The 19,735-nt window shown below is 41.4% G+C and overlaps 1 protein-coding gene across 2 annotated transcripts in view; it reads right to left on the bottom strand.

Moving 5' to 3' along the window:
• RASGEF1C (RasGEF domain family member 1C) overlaps positions 1-19,735 on the bottom strand; it is a 79,036-nt gene that overhangs the window by 14,477 nt on the left and 44,824 nt on the right. For both annotated transcript variants that reach the window (XM_028718203.2, XM_077924598.1), the window contains exons 3-7: positions 19,486-19,608; positions 15,840-15,977; positions 9,736-9,948; positions 7,963-8,037; positions 1,657-1,752 (exon numbers count right to left, since the gene is read on the bottom strand). In XM_028718203.2, coding sequence (XP_028574036.2) covers positions 1,657-1,752; positions 7,963-8,037; positions 9,736-9,948; positions 15,840-15,977; positions 19,486-19,608 — 645 coding nt within the window. The remainder of the gene's footprint in view (positions 1-1,656; positions 1,753-7,962; positions 8,038-9,735; positions 9,949-15,839; positions 15,978-19,485; positions 19,609-19,735) is intronic.

Raw genomic sequence — 19,735 nt, forward strand, 5'->3', positions numbered from 1 at the left:
TATCTCACAATATTCCCACCCAGTGCCGGATTTACATACAGGCTGCATGGGATACATGGGTAATCTAGGGGGGCCCTCAGCTTCTTGCTTTTAATAAAATGAAACAAAACAAAAAATAGGCAGATTTTACTATAGTAACAATGTTTTGATTCTCATGATCAAATGCTATTAAGTTTGGGCCTCCTAGGTCCTCCTAGCCCAGGGCCTCCCAAGACCTCCAGTTGCTTTAATCTGGGGCAGCTCCCATCTCTCTCTTTTATACTATTTTTTATTAATTTTTACAATAACAGAAAATAAAAATATCACATCACAACTCCCCAACATGGGATTTCCAAAATCCCCTGACTTTCCTCCACTTTCCTTCTTGGGTCTTTCGTTTTACATTTGTAAATGCTCGTCCTTAATATCTTCAATTCACAATAATTTCAAATTTTATACATTGTTCGTCATATTACAAGTGTTTCTCGTGATAACAAAGGAAGTTGAAGTCAGAAGGATTGAATCGTGAAAGAGATTTAGCTGGAAACGGATATAGTGAAAATTACCTAACCTCAATCTACCCAGTATTCTGTCACAAACAATGGGCACTTCTGTATGTTCTAGAAGTAGAGTGGGCAACCTCTAAGTCAAAGGCCATATTTTCTCTGGGGGAAATGGTCAAGGGCCACATAGCACCAGTGAGTGGACTAGAGTTAAGGCAGATAGGTCTTGGCAAGAGAATAGTTATCCCAAACATTCTCAGATAAGACTGCATACACACCACACATTTAAAGCACATGACTTCTGCCAAGGTATACTGGGGACTATGGTTTACCTCTCACAGAGCAACAGTTCCCAGCACTCTTAACAAGCTACAGTTCCCATGATTCCTTGGGTGAAGACAAATGCTTTATATGCATGGGGAGTGTGTAGCCTGGGTTAGTTCAACAACCAAATGGTACAGGGTGATACTATAATGATAGCACCCCATACTTCTGCTTGGTTTTCCTTAAGACCATGATGGGAAGAAAACACAATAATAAGTTATTTCCATTATTTACTGTACAAGTCTATTGCATTCAAAGGGTGGTATCCAACTAATGTGCACCATCATTGCAAGATCTCTGCTTGCACAATGGAACTTCACCCCCTCCCCTCATGCACCTCCTAAATCTGTTCTAAGGGTTTTCCCCACCCCACCTGGAGAAGATTTGGAGAGTGCTCCAGCTGCACGCAGGAGGAGGAAAGGGGGATCTCTGTTGCGCAAGTGTGAATCTTTGTGCTGATAGGACATGTTAGTTGGATACAGACAGATGCCAACCAACAGCGTTCAATTGGAGCAAAGAGCAATTCAGGTTTTCTCCAGATTGATGTTTGCTCCAATTTAATACTAAAGTTTGGGTTTTCCCTGGGAGAGGAGCAGGGCAAGAGGAAAACTGTTCATACACAGTCCACTTATGAGACACAACAGTCTAAAATTCTACAGCAAAATGACTGCTCTATCACTGCATCAATAGCCTATTTCACCATTTATATACCGCAGTGTTTCTGTGAAAAGTGTAAAAAGTGTAAAAACCCAAAGTACATTCTGTGATTAGTCCAAAAAATATTTATCCTCCACTTTTGTGAGTAAATAGTCTCGAAGTTCCACAATCAGACAAATGGTATTCAACTTACCATGCAGATTTCTGTTGCTACAAGATAGCAGAGTCTATTGAACCATTTGACATAGGCCTCAAGATTGCTAGTTTTTTTCTGTTCACTGAAACAAGGCTGAAAAACAAAGACCTGACATGACATAAACTAGCTTCTGCTGTGCTTTAATATATATAATAAGATATATAACATCACAGTAACTGTAGAGTGTTGTTCTATGATCAATAGCATACATTTCTATCATCAACATTCAAAAGCATGTGGACATATACCTATAAACACACACACACACACACACACACACACACACACACAAATGGACAGTGCATGTGGGACTGAGCTTTAGATGTCAGTGGGTGGGTAGTGGCAGATGTGTTGGGCTTAACAGAATGCAAAGCTTTCTACAAATCAAATCAGTGAATGATGAACAGTCCCACTTTGCCTACAGCAACTGCACACGAGGCAATTTATTCCAATTGGTGCTCCCTAGGATATTAACAGCCAGGATATTGCTGTATGCAACAAGAATCTGGAGAAAATAAAATCAGACAAGGACGCCTTTCCATGTAATATGTATTAAGTTTACGCCTTTGACTCCCAAGAGCTCCTACAGTTTGGCAAATCCAATTGCCCATGGTGTTGTCTTGCATGAAACAAAATTTCTGATTAAGTTGGGGGGAATCAACAGCAAAGCAAAATATGATAGAGTTACAGTACAGAATATTTTTTTGCCTAAAATATTATTTCCTTCGCATGCTCTTGTCTTTGAGAAAATACTATCTTCACTACCCAATTCTTTATCGCTGACCTATTTCTGTATCATTGGTTGCTGTGAAACAAGTCACTCAGATGGCAAAATTCATCAGGAAATGTCATTTTTGTGACATGCTCTTTCGGCTGTGGTTACTAGGCAATTGCATGGGAGTGAGAAGGTTAGTTTGGTATCTGAATTCTTTTGATGATTTTAAATAATCTCCAGCACCTTTTACCACCTTCTCCTTAGGATAATCTTCCAGAGATGGCTGATTATTCTGATTTTTTCCCTATTATTTTTTGTTTGCAGCCACTAGAGGGTATCAGGAGATTTTTCTTTCTTTCATTAATGTGATAATTGATTTCTATTTTAGAGCCTGAGGATAAGATGAGTAAATTTTGAGCTCCATGAGGACAAAGTTTTCTGCTGGCGAAAAGGGGCTCTCATGCATAGGGTAATCTGGGAAAGGGTGTTGCCTGGGATTTTGAGTGTTCGCAATGTTTGCATATATATCTGTATTGTAGAAATGTATCCTAAGGCTAAAGAAGATTAAAAGGGGGCATTGGGGAATCACACGAAACAGGAGGCACTTCTAAAATGTAAGCAGCCTGGAGCCCATTGCAGTATGATGTGATGCAAATTCAATAAATATAATTCTCGCTTCTCTGTCTCAGCGCATGGCAGCAGGAGGAAGTGCCTTGCTCATACTGAATTAATGGGGTTTGAAGCGGCGTGAATGGCCAGGAAAGGGATCTTGGGGGTCACAGAGGATAGCTTGTTGAAAATGTTAACTCAGCAAGCAGCAGCTGTGAAAAAGGCAAGTTTCATGTTGGGGCTAATTAGGAATGGGAATTGAAATAAAACTGCCAATATCATAACCCTTGTTACACAAATCTGTGATACAACTGCACTTGGAATGCCATATATGGTTGTTGCACCTAAAAAATGTTATTACAGAGCTGGAAAAGGTCCAGGAAAGGGCAACCAAAGTGATCAACTATGAAATATAGTACCACAATGGGCCATTGGCTGATCACAGTGGTGAAGTGGATAAGGTAAAATAAGCTGAGCTTGAATCCTGGCAAGACAGAGCCATTGTGGGTAAGTAGTTCCTGGGTCTGAGAAATTGGTCAGTTGCCTACCCTTATGGGGTTGCACTCCCCTTGTAGGAGCAGGGTCACACTTTGCTTCTGGATCCGTGGCTTGCTGTAATTTCCCCCCCTTTTGACTCTCTTGCGTATTCAGCAGGTATGTCACCTTATCATCTAATGAATGTAACCATTCATTAAATCTTAGTTAGGTAAAGCTACCCATATTAGTATTCATTTTCTAGTTGACAAAATGGGTTTGAATTCTAGTTCCGCCACTTTCCCATTCACCCTCTGGAATTCACACACTGTTCTCTTCTGTCATCTCCATCTCATATTTTGTTACATTATCCTTAATTACTCCTTGTACTTTTCTCCCGTTGCTATACTTGGATTCTTTTATATCCAAGTATATTTAATGCTACATGGCACGCAAAGCCTTTGGGCATCTATTAACATAGCACTCAACATCTCCACTCCTTGTTTTTTTAGTTCAATTTAGTCTCACTCTAGAAGTCTTTCGGTTTCAACCAACATTTACTCCTATGTCCTCATTTCATCATCTCAACTTTCCCCCCTTAATTTAATTTAGTAGCTTAGGTCAGTCACTATCTTTGGACTGTGCATGCATGTGAATGCATACACACACACACACACACACACACACACACAGATTAGCAAACAAATATGAAATGTTTCATGTAAGGATGGTTGTGCTAGTGCAAAGCTGCAATTTGTGCCATACCCTGTGCTCACTCTACTCTGTGACAATAATGCACCCGATCACAAGATGACACAATTGGTACACAAAATGCTATGCAGGACTCTTTTGCCCAATGTGGGACTCGAATCCATAACCCTGAGATTAAGGGTCTCCTGTTCTACCAACTGAGCTATCTCAGCCTTGCAGGGGGTTGAACTAGATGACTCTTGTGGTCCCTTCCAACTCTACAATTCTATGAGTCTATGAACGCTCCATTGGCTGCTTTTTTAAATCTGATTCAGTTTTAGTCTAGACATGTTTCTGTTTCAACCAACATTTACTGCTATGTCCTCATTTTATCATCTAATCTACAGGTTTTCTTGGTTATAACTTAGAGATGTGTGTTAAACCTTTACATTCCCCAGCACAACTGGAGATCAGGTGAATGGCACCACTCCTTGCCTGTGCCCCCCACCTCGCCCAGTCCCATTTTCTGCCCCTATTCGTGTCTGCTGAACTGAGCAGCACTTGGGGATATGTATGCTTCACAAGCAATTGTGGAGAGGGGAAGATGACTGGCCTATGGGAGGAAGGAAAGCAGCAAGGAAATTAAAGTTCTCTGAGTTGCAGTTTGGCGGTCAAAATAATCTACAGACTCAAAAAATTATTTGGAAGCCAATGAAAGAAAAAGGCAGTTTCCTCCCATAGCCCGCAATAAATAATGCAGTGACCAAGCACCCTAACTCAGTCCCAGCAAAGTAAGAAGCAAAAGCACAACATGCTCCCCTTTAAAATCCCATTGGAAAATGGATGGCAGATGTTGCAAGACACGTGGCTAATTTTGAGGTATTCGTTGATTTGTGCAAAGTCTGCTGAGAATAATAATAATAATAATAATAATAATAATAATAATGAAACCTTTATTGTCAATGTACAACCTGTGTACAATGAAATTAACTGAGCCTTCCCCCCGCCCAAACACTCAGTCTCATTTCACTCTGTGTGCTTGTCAAATAACACACCAACCCCAAAAGTCAGTTGCACTATATTATTTTCCGTTCAGCAGCCTAACAGCCCACAGATAGAAACTGTTTTTTAGCCTGTTGGTACAACTGATTATACTTCTATATCTCCTGCCCAAGGATAGAAGATTAAAGAGGTGCTGGCCAGGGTGTGAATCCTCCTAGAGAATTTTTCTCACTCTCCTAAGGCAATGTCTCCCCTTGCAATGTCATCTAGCAGGCTCAGGGGACAGCCCATGATATCATGTGCTGTGTTCACCACCCTCTGTAAAGACTTTCTGTCCATGGCTGTCAAGCCAACGTATCACACTGTGATACAATATGAGAGGACACTTTCTATTGTCGACCGGTAGAAGGAGGTCATCAATTGTTGTTTAACATTGTTCTTTCGCAAGACCCTGAGGAAGTGGGGTCTCTGTTGGGCCTTCCTAACCACCTGAGTTATATTGTTTTTCCAAGTGAGGTCTTCACTAAGGTAAACTCCCAGGAATTTAAATGAAGAGACTCTCTCCACACAACCCCCCCTCCCCGATATACAAAGGGGCTAGTTCCCCTCTCTTCCTCCGAAAGTCCAACACCATCTCCTTTGTCTTGCTAATATTTAGGTGCAAGTCATTCTCTAAGCACCATGTAGATACTTTTTGAACCTCCCCTCTGTACGCTCATTCATCCCCACCTGTAATTAGACCCATTATGGTAGTATCATCTGCAAACTTAATAATTACAGTGGATGGATCAGATGAAATACAGTCATATGTATACAACGAGTACAGGTAAGGAGTCAGCACACATCCCTGTGGGGTGCCAGTGCTGAGCTTCAGGGAGGTAGATGTAACAGGCCCAATCCTCATTGTTTGTGTCCGATCCCTCAGAAAGTCTTTGATCCAGTCACAGATGGTAGAAGGTAGGTCTAGTTCCATCAGCTTTTTGATAAGAATGTCCGGAAGGATGGTATTAAAAGCCGAGCTATAATCAATAAACAACATTCTAACATAATTCCCCGGTCTCACTCACTGCAAGGTGAAAGGCTGTAGCTATGGCATCATCTGTTGACCTATTTCTCCTATAGGCAAACTGATGTTTATCAAAATCCAGTGGAAAACATGTCCTAAGGTGTTGAAGGACCAATCTCTCAAAGCATTTCATCACTACAGATGTTAATGCAACAGGTCTGTAGCCCAACAAGGGAAGGGGCCAGTTTCCTCATACCATCACCCCAGGTATTTTGTTCTTTTGTTTCAACGAATATTCTTTACTTCTCTTTGTATGCATTGTAAGTGAACAAAATTTCCTAGCCATCAGGAATTTATGCTGCATTAAGAAGTTTCCTTTAACGTATTTCATCTGCAATGTACCAGCCTTACAGGTATTGTATTATCAGTCTGAAGAATACTTTGCTTTTAGTTACTGCATTGTGATTACATCCAGCTAGTCACATGCCAAAACCTGCTTCTGAAGAATTATCTGTGCACCAATAGTGCATAAAGCAGCACCTTCTCCTATTTTCTTTCTCACAGACACTAATGGGCATGTTGCCCTTGACGTTAACAAGCAAGGAGCCGAGTATGCACAGGCAGAGGCTAATTTCCCCCCTACTGGGATTGCAGCACAGAATATTAAAATATGCACTCTCTAATTACCAATACAAAACCACGCTTTTCTTCTTATTCCAGCTACAAGGTGCACATCAGGGGCATTTGAAACCCCAAAAGAACATCAGATAGGAGATGGTTCCGTGGACTTATTTCAAATGTACACTGTGTGCATGAGCACCATGTCCTAAACACCACAGCTTCACGCAACTCTGAAAAACATGTTCCAGGCGCCTCCCTATAAATATAAACAGATGTGTACTGCCTACTGTGTAGTCCCAATTGCTGCACATCCCACTCTTTGAATTGCTCACTCAGAATGGGTAATGCAACCAGGGGCAGATCTACTATGAAACTAATGAATCGTAAACTTTAGGGCCCCTAATTCCGGAGGGGCCCCAGAAGCAACTTTATTCCACATGGCTCAGAAAAAATGCTTTTTAATGTCCATCATGCATGTATATAATATTTCCCTAATTTCCCCTCATTTTCACCCCACCACAGAATCATAGAACAGTTGGAAGGGACCAAAAGGATAATCTATTCCAACCTCCTGCAATGCAGGAATATTTCACCCCATGTGGGGCTCACACCCATGTCCCTGAGATTAAGAGTCTCATACTCTACCAACAGAGTTATAACTCGAAAGCTATAAGGCATAGGGAATTTTTATTCACACCAGTGACTTTGACATGTCAGTGCAGCTATTTTAATCCAAATACAGTGGTATCTCAGGTTACATACACTTCAGGTTACATACACTTCAGGTTACAGACTCTGCTAACCCAGAAATAGTACCTCGGGTTAAGAACTTTGCTTCAGGATGAGAACAGAAATCATGCTCCAGCGGCGCAGCGGCAGCAGGAGGCCCCATTAGCTAAAGTGGTGCTTCAGGTTTAGACCAGTTTCAGGTTAAAAACGGACCTCTGGAACGAATTAAGTACTTAACCCGAGGTACCACTGTATGAGATGCAGTAGTTAATTTAAAAATAAATAAATGGTGGTGATCTGTCATGGAACAAACCCACAGAAGAAGATAACAGTGGTTACCCAGACCTCATTTCTGGTTGCAATGGGGCCCCCATCAGTTCAAGGTTCAGGGCCCAAAAAATGTAGGTCCACCACTAAATGCAACTGGAAAGAGCAGCAGCAATAGTGCTAGTCATACCTTTGTGCTTTCCAAAGGATCTTTATGGACAAATGCTTGAACAAATTCTTCAGGTCCAATGTGACCCAGTCTTTCCTTTTGCAAGAAATAAAGTGAGAAATAAATTGTAATATAGCACGCCTGGGAATCACTTATTCACTTTATGGTGCTTGAAGTTGCACCCTTCAGATCTGAAACCAGAATTTAAAAGGAATTTATGAAACCACTGGCTGGCAGACTAGCTCTGCCTAGTTTACTCTCCATCAGGAATTGCTTACAGCAGGGATGGGGAACTTGTGGCCCTCCAGCTATTGCTTGATTAACACTCTCATCATCACCCAAACAATGGCCATGCTAGCTGGGGCTACTGGGACTTGCAGTCCAACAACATCTAGCAAGTCCACAGATTCCTCATCCTCGACAGAGAAAGCAATTACAGCATGGTTAGAGTCTATACTGCACAGGCAGGAAAGACATTCCAGGTGAAATAGACTAGGCTACTGGAATTCTGTGATTAGATTCTCCCTTGGTTTTTCTTTCCTTGATCATAACCATAACTGCACCAAAGTGGCTATGAGGTGCTGTGGGGCAGTGGGAACCCAGCTGCACAGCATCTAAGCCCATCACACACATATGCCCTGTGGAGCTAATAGTAGCTTTGTGTAATTAGGAGTGTAATTTACATCAAGGAAAGTGCTAGTGGGAAATGGACAAGGAAAAAAAGTCTTAAAATCAATCCAAGAGCATCAGTTCCATGTAAGGCTGCTAAAATAAATGCCACGGGCGTTCCTAATCATGAATCTCCCACATCATGTCTACGTTGTCCTAAGACCATGGGTTATAGAAGTAGATATGCATTTATTGGTAAATAAACTACACATCAAACCTATGATGACTTGGCATCTCAGTGAAAACTTGTGAAATCCTCACAATAAAAATGAGAATGGACTAGTGGATAAAAACAAGGGGTGATGATGTTACAGAAGTGGTTCCGACTGGGAACCTGCTACGCACTGATGAAAAGTTTGATTAAAAACTTGAATGCTTCAGGACCAAACTAGTCAAGATGACAGGTCTGATTTTGTGTGTGTGCAAACAACATATATGGGATGGATGATTTGGATTGGGACCATGTCACTTGGGAAGAATATTTAATCCTTTCTCCCTGAACTCTTTTCCTGATTAAAATACCACTCACCCAGTCTGTTACTTGCCCCATTTGGGAAAATGTAACATGCAATTAGCAGTTTGGAGTACCTGGGGGGGGGGGTATTTTAATCTGAAAGATGATGTAGAAGGAAAAGTCAAGACCCTCTCCCAGACCCAAATAGACCATCCTGTCTCAACTTTTTGCAAATATTTAAGGATGAACACTTTCAGAAAGTGTTCAGAGAAAATTTGTGTTCTTCATTCATCAAGACCAATACTAATCAATATCATATTGCAGCATGTGTGGGGGGGGGGGCGGAGATGGCTGCATCTGAAACTAGCATTAACCTGAACAGTACATATTTGGTCTACTGTAGGTGCACTATATAACTTAGCTTTTGTTATTAGTAGTAAGATATCTTATTCCCCCCCCCAGTGGGCAATTGCTTGGACTGAAGGACTCACATGATGCCCTGTACTTGTGGTCCTACATTCAGAAACTTACCGCAACACATTTGTGTTCCTACCATGGGAAAGGGGATTTGATAATATTTTAACCATCTTGAAAGTCTCAATAGGGATTTTCTAGAAAATGTTGTCTTACCTAAATTAAAGATAAAGCAAAAAGTCTTGCTTTCCACTTACCAGTTCCACATGTGTCAGCTGCTGGGCCAAGGTGTAGGGATCACTGCAGACAGTCATCATTTCTCGTTGAATGGATGGGGGCTTACTTTTAAAAGCAACCACCTTGTCTGAGACAGCTGCGTTGATCTTGACTATCCCTTCCTGCCCATGGTTAAGAGCTGCAAGCTTCTGATTCAGGGTCTGCAGAAGCTGATTCATCTTTTTCCAGTAGGCCTGAAGTGAGGAAAAGGAAAAAAAAGGGGGGGGGGGGAGGAAAAGAAAAACATTACAAACCATGAGCTGGAAAAAATAAAATAGGTATGATTGAATGTTCCTATTTGGGAAATATCCATAAACCATTCGTGGCTTAGAATCTTATTTTCAACCAAACTATTCCAGTCAGCTTAATTATAGGTCCACCCTAAGCTCCATCCTATGGATCTCTACCACAAGACTGGCATCCAGTCAAAAACATGTGAGCAACTGTGCTCAGTGCTAGTTCAGCCTACTGACCACAATGCCAGTTTAACATGTGTGGAATACAGAAGGGGGGGAGGGGGGGAGGAAACAGCACCAATTAGCTTTCACCTTCAAGGGAAGTAATAGTGCCACTGTATTCTGCTCTGGTCAGACCTCACCTGGAGTACTGTGTCCAGTTCTGGGCACCACAGTTCAAGAAGGACAGTGACAAACTCGAACGTGTCCAGAGGAGGGCAACCAAAATGGTCAAAGGCCTGGAAACGATGCCTTATGAGGAACGGCTAAGGGAGCTGGGCATGTTTAGCCTGGAGAAGAGGAGGTTAAGGGGTGATATGATAGCCATGTACAAATATATAAAAGGATGTCACATAGAGGAGGGAGAAAGGCTGTTTTCTGCTGCTCCAGAGAAGCGGACACGGAGCAATGGATCCAAACTACAAGAAAGAAGATTCCACCTAAACATTAGGAAGAACTTCCTGACAGTAAGAGCTGTTCGACAGTGGAATTTGCTGCCAAGGAGTGTGGTGGAGTCTCCTTCTTTGGAGGTCTTTAAGCAGAGGCTTGACAACCATATGTCAGGAGTGCTCTGATGGTGTTTCCTGCTTGGCAGGGGGTTGGACTCGATGGCCCTTGTGGTCTCTTCCAACTCTATGATTCTATGATTCTATGATTCTATGACCTTCCCATTTTAGTTTTGTGCTGTGAGGCTTCAAAAAACAGAACATTCTGCCCAAGCTGCCCATGCAGAATTGTGAAAGGCTGTGCTAATTTAAAATGGATTGTACATTTCAGGGCCCAAATCAAGGTGCTCATATCAGTGTTTAAATCTGCAAACAACTAGAGCCCCCAATATTTGAAAGACTGTCTCTCTCTTTTTTTACAAACTCTCTTGGATGTTAAGATCAGCAAAGGGGGCTCTCTTGGTAATACCACCTCCTTCAGAAGTTTATTTGGAGGGGTGGCAACGTGGGAGAGGGCATTTTCTGTGGCAACCCCCTAAGTTATGGAACTCCTCAGAGGTACATTGGGCTTTTTAAATATATAGCTTTCAGCAAATACTGAAGACATATCTCTTTACCCTGGCGTCAAGAGATTTGTGTTTTCGGGGCTCACCCTTTCCCTGTGTTCATAATCTGCTTTAAGTGTTACTAATCTTGTCCTGGGGCTTATTGGTGAAGGGTGGGTAATAAAATTAATAATTAAGAATAAGAATAAGAATAATAGATAATAGTGTCATCATGTCCCCCAATTGTAAGCTTGGGGAGCAGGGTCTGTCCGTCTTCTCCCCACCCCCCTTTGTGTGTATGTGAGAGAGGAGGGGTAGAGAGACTGCCCTGGGAGTCTTGGGGCTGAAGAGTGGGGTAGCAATTATTTAAATAATAAAAATAGTATAATGACTCAACAGCAAGCATTAAATGCATCTTTTTATTTATGACTGTGTATGTATATTTGCAATTATTAAGTTCAGGAATAATTTTTATGTTTTATTTTCTAGTTCTAATCAACACTACCTCACCAGCAACAGACTTCTTCTTTTGTTTGGAAAAGGAGATTCCTGGAATATGTTTGGCTGTTTATATTTTTAAAACTTTTCAATGTGGCAGCATTTTGTGCTGTGCCACACCTTCCACAACAGTCATTTTGTGTGCTGCCAAACCACCATGGCAGCCATTTTGTGACTGGTGCCCACAGCATCAGAAATTTTTCAGAATTTCCAATGTGCCCATGGACTCAAAAAGGTTGCTGTCATATGCAGTTACCAATCTCTCAAAGGGAACTGCTCTGGTTTAAACTGGGGTGTGAATCAGGGCCAGCCAGTGAGACATGTCATCTGGGCAGTGTGCCAGACAGGGAGGCCTGAATGCCTGCATTTAGCCCCCTGGAACTGAGGTTCCCCATCCTTCTTATAAAAAGTATTATGGGCGGGATTCTCTTGAGGAAGAATGTGTTTATTTAATAAAAGCAAGGCTAAGATATATATATATATGAGCATTTACAATCCTCTGCATTGCCCATAAATGCTGAAGGGCATTTAACAAGGTTTGACAGTCTGAGAGGAAACTGCTTATGAGAAAACTCTCTTCTCAATCTCTGCCTCAGACAGCTATGATTTGAGCCTACTGCTAATCTGGACATAAAGCGCTGCAAAGAAGGGAAGTCTGCAGTGAGGAAGTTGACAGCTGGATCAACACAGCAAGCGAGGCAGGTCAGAGACACACCGCAAAGTCCACGGATTATGTCATCCAGTCACATATCACTCAGGGCAACTGGAAGGATACTGGCGCACACATCAATCAGCTATGCGTTGCTGATGTTCTGGGTGACTAAAAAAGAGTGGCACGGACAACACATCACTGCTTTCGGAAGAGGCAACTGAGCTGGCAGCTGTCAGACCTCAGTAGCTTGTCCACGTGGAAATACAACGAAGAAGTCTTGCCCCTGTTTCATGGCCTTCTGGAATATAGTATAAAACTGTCCTTTTAAAGAAGGCGTTTGGTCCATAGAGGATTGCTTTATTGTATTGGTTTTTTAAGTCTCTGTATTTGAAGTAATTTTTTTTTTACTGCTGCTTATTGTTGTTTTCCTACTGCTGCTTTTAGTGCTTTAATCGTTTTGTAATGTAAGTTTTAAATTCTTTACTGAGGATTTGATCCTGCTGTCAGCAAAGGGAAACATCTATGTAACATCTACCATAAGCAAGCAGGAACAAAAGTATAATCCTGAAGGTGTACAATGACTCTTTGCACAAAAATAAATCTTAATTTTTTTTAATTCCAATAGCCTTGCCAAACAAGGTGCAATAGGTGGCTACTAGAGAGGGGGAGAGGCTCTTGTGTGCCTAGTGCTCCTCTGCAGAGAGACTCACTAGGCAACTACAGTCTTTTAATTTTCCAAATATTTTAAATTAACCATTTAGTGCTTTTGAATGCTGTTTTATATTATTTGCTAGTGGCAGTTTTATCACTTCTATTTTTATTGTGTTTATTTAGTTTGGCATTTATTATTATTTTTCGGAATTAATTATTTGTTTGCTTGTTTTTAGGTTTTTACTCATGCATTGTAAATTTATGGTTCATATCCCAGAGAATATTCATTTATTGGGTGACAAAAATAAGTTGTAAACAAACAACTGTCCTGAGCACTGTGGCTAAGAAAATATTTAACAAACACAATGTATTCCTGAATATCTTTTTTATAATAGAAATAACCTCTTTTTTAAAACTCTTAACATGCCAATGACTGTGCAGTTTAATTTGGAACTTTGTAAAAATTTCTGCTGCTAGGTATCGATATGAAAAATCCTATTTCTCTTTAAATATCCAGTTTGGGAACCAAAGAGTACTTTTGTTTAATATTCAAGAAAAACATTTCATTCTCAAGCAGAAACACATTTAAGGAAGATGGCAAGCCGCAGCAGGTGGCTTAGAAATTCAGATTTTAATTAAGCTTTCTCTTTCAAAATGCAAATTGTAACTCTTGGCAAAAGAAACTGCTTCTCAGTATGCATACCTTTCTAAGCACTGCAAGAAGCCTCCAGAAACCAGGCTGGATAAAGAGCAGGAAAATATTGCTGCAAGGAATCATCCCAATCTCATTTCAGTAACAGATAAAATGTGTTCCATAATCCTAGGATTCTTTTGCACTTTTGATTTGATCTGCCCTTTTCCCTTCAAACAAGTACAGACCCCACCATGGAACAGTTTCTCTTTCATGCTTCCCTTTCAAAAGATAGCTGCATAAATAGGACCTTGTGACTTATTCCTTTAATTAATTGCTAGTTTTGCTCAGGGAGACTGGCATTAAGGTTTTTCCCCCAGCTCTCCACCCACCACAGCCAACTTAACAATTGGCAGCTATGGCCATCTGGACAAAGAAAAAGGGGGGTAGAAAGCACCCAGGAGGAAGCTATTTATCTAAGAAGCCCAGCCTCATAGATACAAGCACACTCTAGCTATGTGAACTGTCTGGAGATCAACCAAAAGGCCAATGAGACCTTTGATGCAGCAACCTGCATCTATTGACTCGCGTGGACAGTCCATACAGGCATCTGTATGGGCTGCCGCATGAGCAGCAACCCATACAGACTGTGCATGTGCGGCATCCCATACAGAGTGCACACGTGTAGCAGCCCATATGGTCGCCATGCGAAAGGCAGCCCGTACGGACACTGCGCGAGCGGCACCCATACTGACTGTGCGCGCCCTTGGCCACTCTACAGATGGGGGGAGGCAGGGGCCAACTTGTCAACCCCCCCCCCCCCCCGAGTGGCACCCAGGGCAATCTGCCCCCTACGCCCCCCACTTTGTACGCCACTGGCAGAGGGCAAGTGAGGAGACAAGAAGGGGGAGAAGTTAAGTTGAACTGGAAATCCTTTCCCTAGAGGAAGCACTTGGTTGGATAATGCCCCATAGAAATTATTCATACCTTATTAAGGCTTTCTTCATACCAACGTCTCCATTTCCCTTTTCTATGGTGGCTTCACTAGCTACCAGGCAATGTTCAATGAACATTGAACTGGGTATGTTGAAGATTTTGAGCATGGCTAAAGTAGCTCTTTGGTTGCTGGCTATTACCTTAGTCATTAAGAGCCCCATCTGAACACAGATTTGTTATTTATATTGTGCATAACTTAAAGCTCCTCCTTTGAAAGCTACACAACCCAATATTCACTGTTTGTTAGCTGGCTAATTAGGAGGAATCTAAAATGATTCAAGCCTCCACTGACAGCTTCTTGGTTCCTTTAACTGTTTATATCCTAAAAAGTTAATAGGCCACAAAATGAGCTAATGTTTGGGACCGTTGGTTTTGCAATCTTTCATGTAAAACATCAGGATATTAGTCAATCTGAATTAGGTACTCTCTTTCTGTTTGCTTGTTCCAATATCTCCCATTCTGCAATATCTCATACTGCCATATTAGTTAGCTCAGCAATTAGGTCTGGTTTTGCTAAGCAGAATGTCAGAGGATAAAGAAGGGTAAAAGGAAGAAGAAAAAAGGACAATGTGTGAAGATACAAAATAAAACCCAAAAAGAGAATTGCCTAGTGTAATTCTAATGTCTACTCAAATATAAATTGGATGGCATTCAATTGGATTTATGACTATGTAAGTTAGGATCCTTAGCCATGTTTAGACTAGAACAGTCTTTGCTGATCTTGGCGCTCTTCATATTCCCATCAGCCCCAGTTAGTTCAGCTGCCCAAAACACCTGGAAGACACTGTGTTGGTGAAAGCTGAAATAGATCCACTACCTTATGTTAGGGATGCCACTTAAGTTCCTTATATTTCAGTGAGTCTACTCTAAGATCTGGATCCAACCTACATTCCATAAACATTTTTAAATGGAAATTTCTATTTCCATTTTTTAAAATTAGTCAACAAATAAATTGGGTCACCTGGGTGAACTTTTTAGTTGACCGTGCAACTAGCTTTTTACATCTTAGCTCAGAAATAATTAAACAATATTATGTATTTGTTTCTATCGATAATCACATTTTCAGAAAATGTCATTTGAAATTTGACTAGGAATTCCGCCCCGCCCCAGTCTCTTCCATAGTGAAAGTAATTTTTAATAACAAACAGTTGACTGAACAATTGTTGATTATGCACCTTCTCAGTATATCTCTAAATTGCTTCTATCCTCACCTCATCACATGGAGCTATCCTGTGGATAATGTCTTTTAAGCAGCCAATCATCTTTTCGTCCTGAAAATCATATGGAAATGTTTCTGTCCATTCCGTCAATAACTGCAGTATTTTGGGCCCAAATTTTCTGATACGTGCCTGAAATTAGAGATAAAAAAAGATGGATGCAAATTTAAGAACTCTCAGCAAAAAGATCTGGTGGCTTTAACCTAATGCTGATTCTGGAGTGGTGGTACTTGTAGAACACCAACATGCCTATAGAGTGATTTAAATTAGTTTCATAGATGGCCTTGGATTAGGGATGGAAGCCTGTTTCTAGTCTGCAGCACTTTTGCATGTGTTCACTTCTAAGCCTTTTCTGCCCTATGGCTTTTAAACACTTATTCTATCTCAAAATATGCATTTCTAAATAATTGGTTTTTTCTTTTACTTTTTACTTTTTCCAGCCAAGCACAGAAATAAAATGTACTTTAGTCTGGTGTGTGTGTGCGTGTGTGTTGGTTCACACTGGAATTTGCAATGATAGAATTCCACAAGTATCTCTACTTTGGATGTCCTCAATATTTGGCTATCCACTTCTCTGTTATGTACAGCTATAACCTATTCTTAAATGTTTCTTTATGAATCTAACAAGTATTTGCCAAAGGAAACCGCTTTGGCTTTTCCTGCTCTCTGCCTCTAAGATACTTGGGGTCAGATCTTCTGCATTATAGTACAATATGCCAGATGATCCTAAATGTTTTAGGAGCAATCTAAGAAGCCTATTTTCAAACAGCACACATATTCATTACATCAATGGAAACCTTGAATGAGAAGAGAGAACTTCCTTGTTTTAGCCTCTGGACGGAAGGCACCCTCTAATCAAACAAAATTATATTGTGTGCCTTGAAGCTTCCTGCTTTTTCAACCAAATTCATCAAAGTGCCCATTTTAGCATGTGACCAAAACAGGTCTCAAGGCAAATGCAACATTCTTACTATCAGTGAACATAATATAGGTGGCCTATGAAATTTCATGAGCGTTGTTGTGCGTGGTAGAGCAGGGAGACTGGCAGGGGATTCTTTATCCCCTTCCCCTGTGACTTTTCCTCTGCCCCTATATCATTACACCATTGTCCATTTAGGACCACTTTTACCCACAGCTGAAGACAGATATGTGGTTTAGGGAAGAGAAGCACTGAGAAAGCATTTCATGCTGCCTCCCCTCCCAATGTTAGGCCCTGTGTTAAAGAGACACCTGGCTACTTGTCCATTCTCTCTCTAAATATGGAAGCTCAGGGCTTGTTGAGGAGCTAGAGTACCAGGACGAGGGATGCTACAGGGATGAGGAAGTCCTGATTCTGTTGAACCACAACTCTCATCTTCCCTCACCACTGACCTTGCTGGTTGGCATTGATGGAAGCTGGAGTCCAACACACCATCTGTAGGGTCACAGATTCCCAGTCCCTGAGCTAGTACATACTAGTAAAAAGTCTTCCTAATGAGGGCTTCTGAAAATAGCAAAATAGCTGACTGAGGCTGTTAAGCAGGTCTGTGACTGTATACTAAGACTGCCTGAGGCTGCAATCCAAATCCTGCTTACTTGGGAGTAAGCACCACAGAATTCAGTAGGACTTACTTCTGAGTAAACATGGTTAGGACTGCATTATGAGTCTTCCTCTTCTGGATAAACAGCCAGGAAATAAAGATTTACCTTGAGAATCTTCTTGTTGGATCACATGAGATAAGTCAGCAGTCTGAATATTTCTGGGTGAATTAATACCTTCCTGAGGCTAAACATGGGCTATTTTTATAAGCTTTAAAGGCCAAGTTCACACCACAAACTATCACTCTTAACACCAGGGGTTTTTTTTTATTTTCAGTGACAGAATAGCCAGATGGGGGATGTATTATAATCTTTTCCCTGCCACCAGACTCAGCTTTGAAGAAGCAAAAGCACAATACAGTTCTGCTATTCATGCACTGCTGACATTCTAACAAAAGTTTTGACACTTGAGGATGGGAACTATTCTGGGAACTAAACTAACCCAGTTTCCAAGTTGTGTTTGTAGAAGCATTTTCAAAAATGGCACTTGCAGAAAGGCATGATGTAAAGAGAAATAATTTGGGATGTCCATGCTGTGACCTACATAATGCAGTGGGGGGAGTATTGCTTTTCATATACTGATGAAAGAGCCATGAGTGTCAGTACAAAATTGGTGCCTGGGGAAGGGGGGGGGGGGGAGTAGGTGCCAGTACTCTATACAGGTTAGAACTGTCGCAAGCAAAACCCTGAGAGAGCAGGAAGCATAGATGTTGCTGAAAACCATATCGTTGTGGGAATGTTAAGGAAGTTAGGAGAGGAAATATTGTTTTGATATTAACCCTCCTCACTCACACTAGTGAGTAAACAGCAGAGCACATTCCCCTTGCAACTTATTGGAAACAAGTTGATGATTCATTAGAATCCTTAAATTAAGCAATCCATTCTGGCTTGTCTAGTTTGGATTGTTCCTAGCAGGTTTCCCCTTTACTTTCCTTTTAAAAAAAAGTAGTAACACAACACAGTCTTTTTTAAAAGTAAGAATAACGTTTTACTCACATTCAGTTCACAGCAGTAATTTGAAGACAGGCTTTATCTAGTGGTTGGAGTGAAAAGAAGTCTGAGCTACATCTCAGACTTTCTGCTTGTGGGCTCCATCCTATGTGAAGGTTGAGCCATGCGCTGGCTAAAAGCCAGGAGTGTGAGAGTCCAAGGGTAAGAGAGTAAGAGTCCAAGAGAGAGATGGTTGCATGGTCAGCTAGGGTCAACACCCATCTACCTGGTCACACATAGGGGGAGGAAGCTCCAGAGCAGGTATGACAGGAAGTCCTCCCTGTCTGGAGCCACATCCGTGTGTGTGTCTATTCTAGGCAACAGGAAAATGTTGTACTCGACTGCTCTAGTAATAATACATCCTGCAAGTGTGTCCTACAATTCTAAGGTTCAACAGATTGAGCAAGCAAGACCATTGTATTTATGAAGAGACTTTACTACAAATAGAAACATTACCTTTCTGCATTCTGTTAGGGAATCATTACCTAACAACAGAACAATTTTGTTTTTGTTGTTGATGTGTAGTACAAATATATTAATGTTTTGTCATGCAGGCATTCACTGCAAAGTTAATGGGAAATTGCAATTCTGCTATGGGGAGTTGCCAGTGACAGGTAAGCCTGGAACGATTGCAAACTATGCCTAGGGCTAAGGGACGATGCATTAGGCAAAACTGAGATATATGGCGTTGTAGTGACACCTGCTCTTGACAGTGCACAGCTTAAATGATTCCTCCTGGAACCCTGAAGGCTTCAGCGAAACCTTCAAGAAAGGAAAGGGAAACCACCTGGGAAGACTTGAGACAGGCTGCAAGAGGAAGATAGAAGGGGATTTGAAGCGTTTGCTACACCCAGTGCCTGCAGCTTTGCTCAGAGGCACTGATGTTATGTTAGAATGCAACCATGCTAGGCACTCAGCATCAACAAAAAACCCCATGGGAGTGAATGCACACAGGCAGCAAGGAATGAAAAGATTCAAAAGAGAATAAAGCCAGGGGATTTCTTTAGTTTGATCTAGCACTGGCAGCTCTTTGCAAAGGCAGTCCCACCCACCCGCCATTGGTAGTACTAACCTTATCCAGCACGGGGTCATCCAGCTGCTGCTGCTCGATGCACTTGTGACAAACTCGGGACAGAAGTTCATGAGGCTCAATGAAGAGTCTTGAGCTCAGTAGGAATGTAAAGATATAGGCCTTCTGGAAAAGGGAAAGAGGCAAACTTATCTGCAAATAAATACGAGCGATGATTTCTCAAAGGGAACCCACAGCAAGACTTTGCAAGGAGGAGAGATTACATATATTGAAAAGAAGACAGAGCCTTACT

The sequence above is a fragment of the Podarcis muralis genome, chromosome 2 (assembly GCF_964188315.1).
Source record: "Podarcis muralis chromosome 2, rPodMur119.hap1.1, whole genome shotgun sequence".
NCBI lineage: Eukaryota > Metazoa > Chordata > Lepidosauria > Squamata > Lacertidae > Podarcis > Podarcis muralis.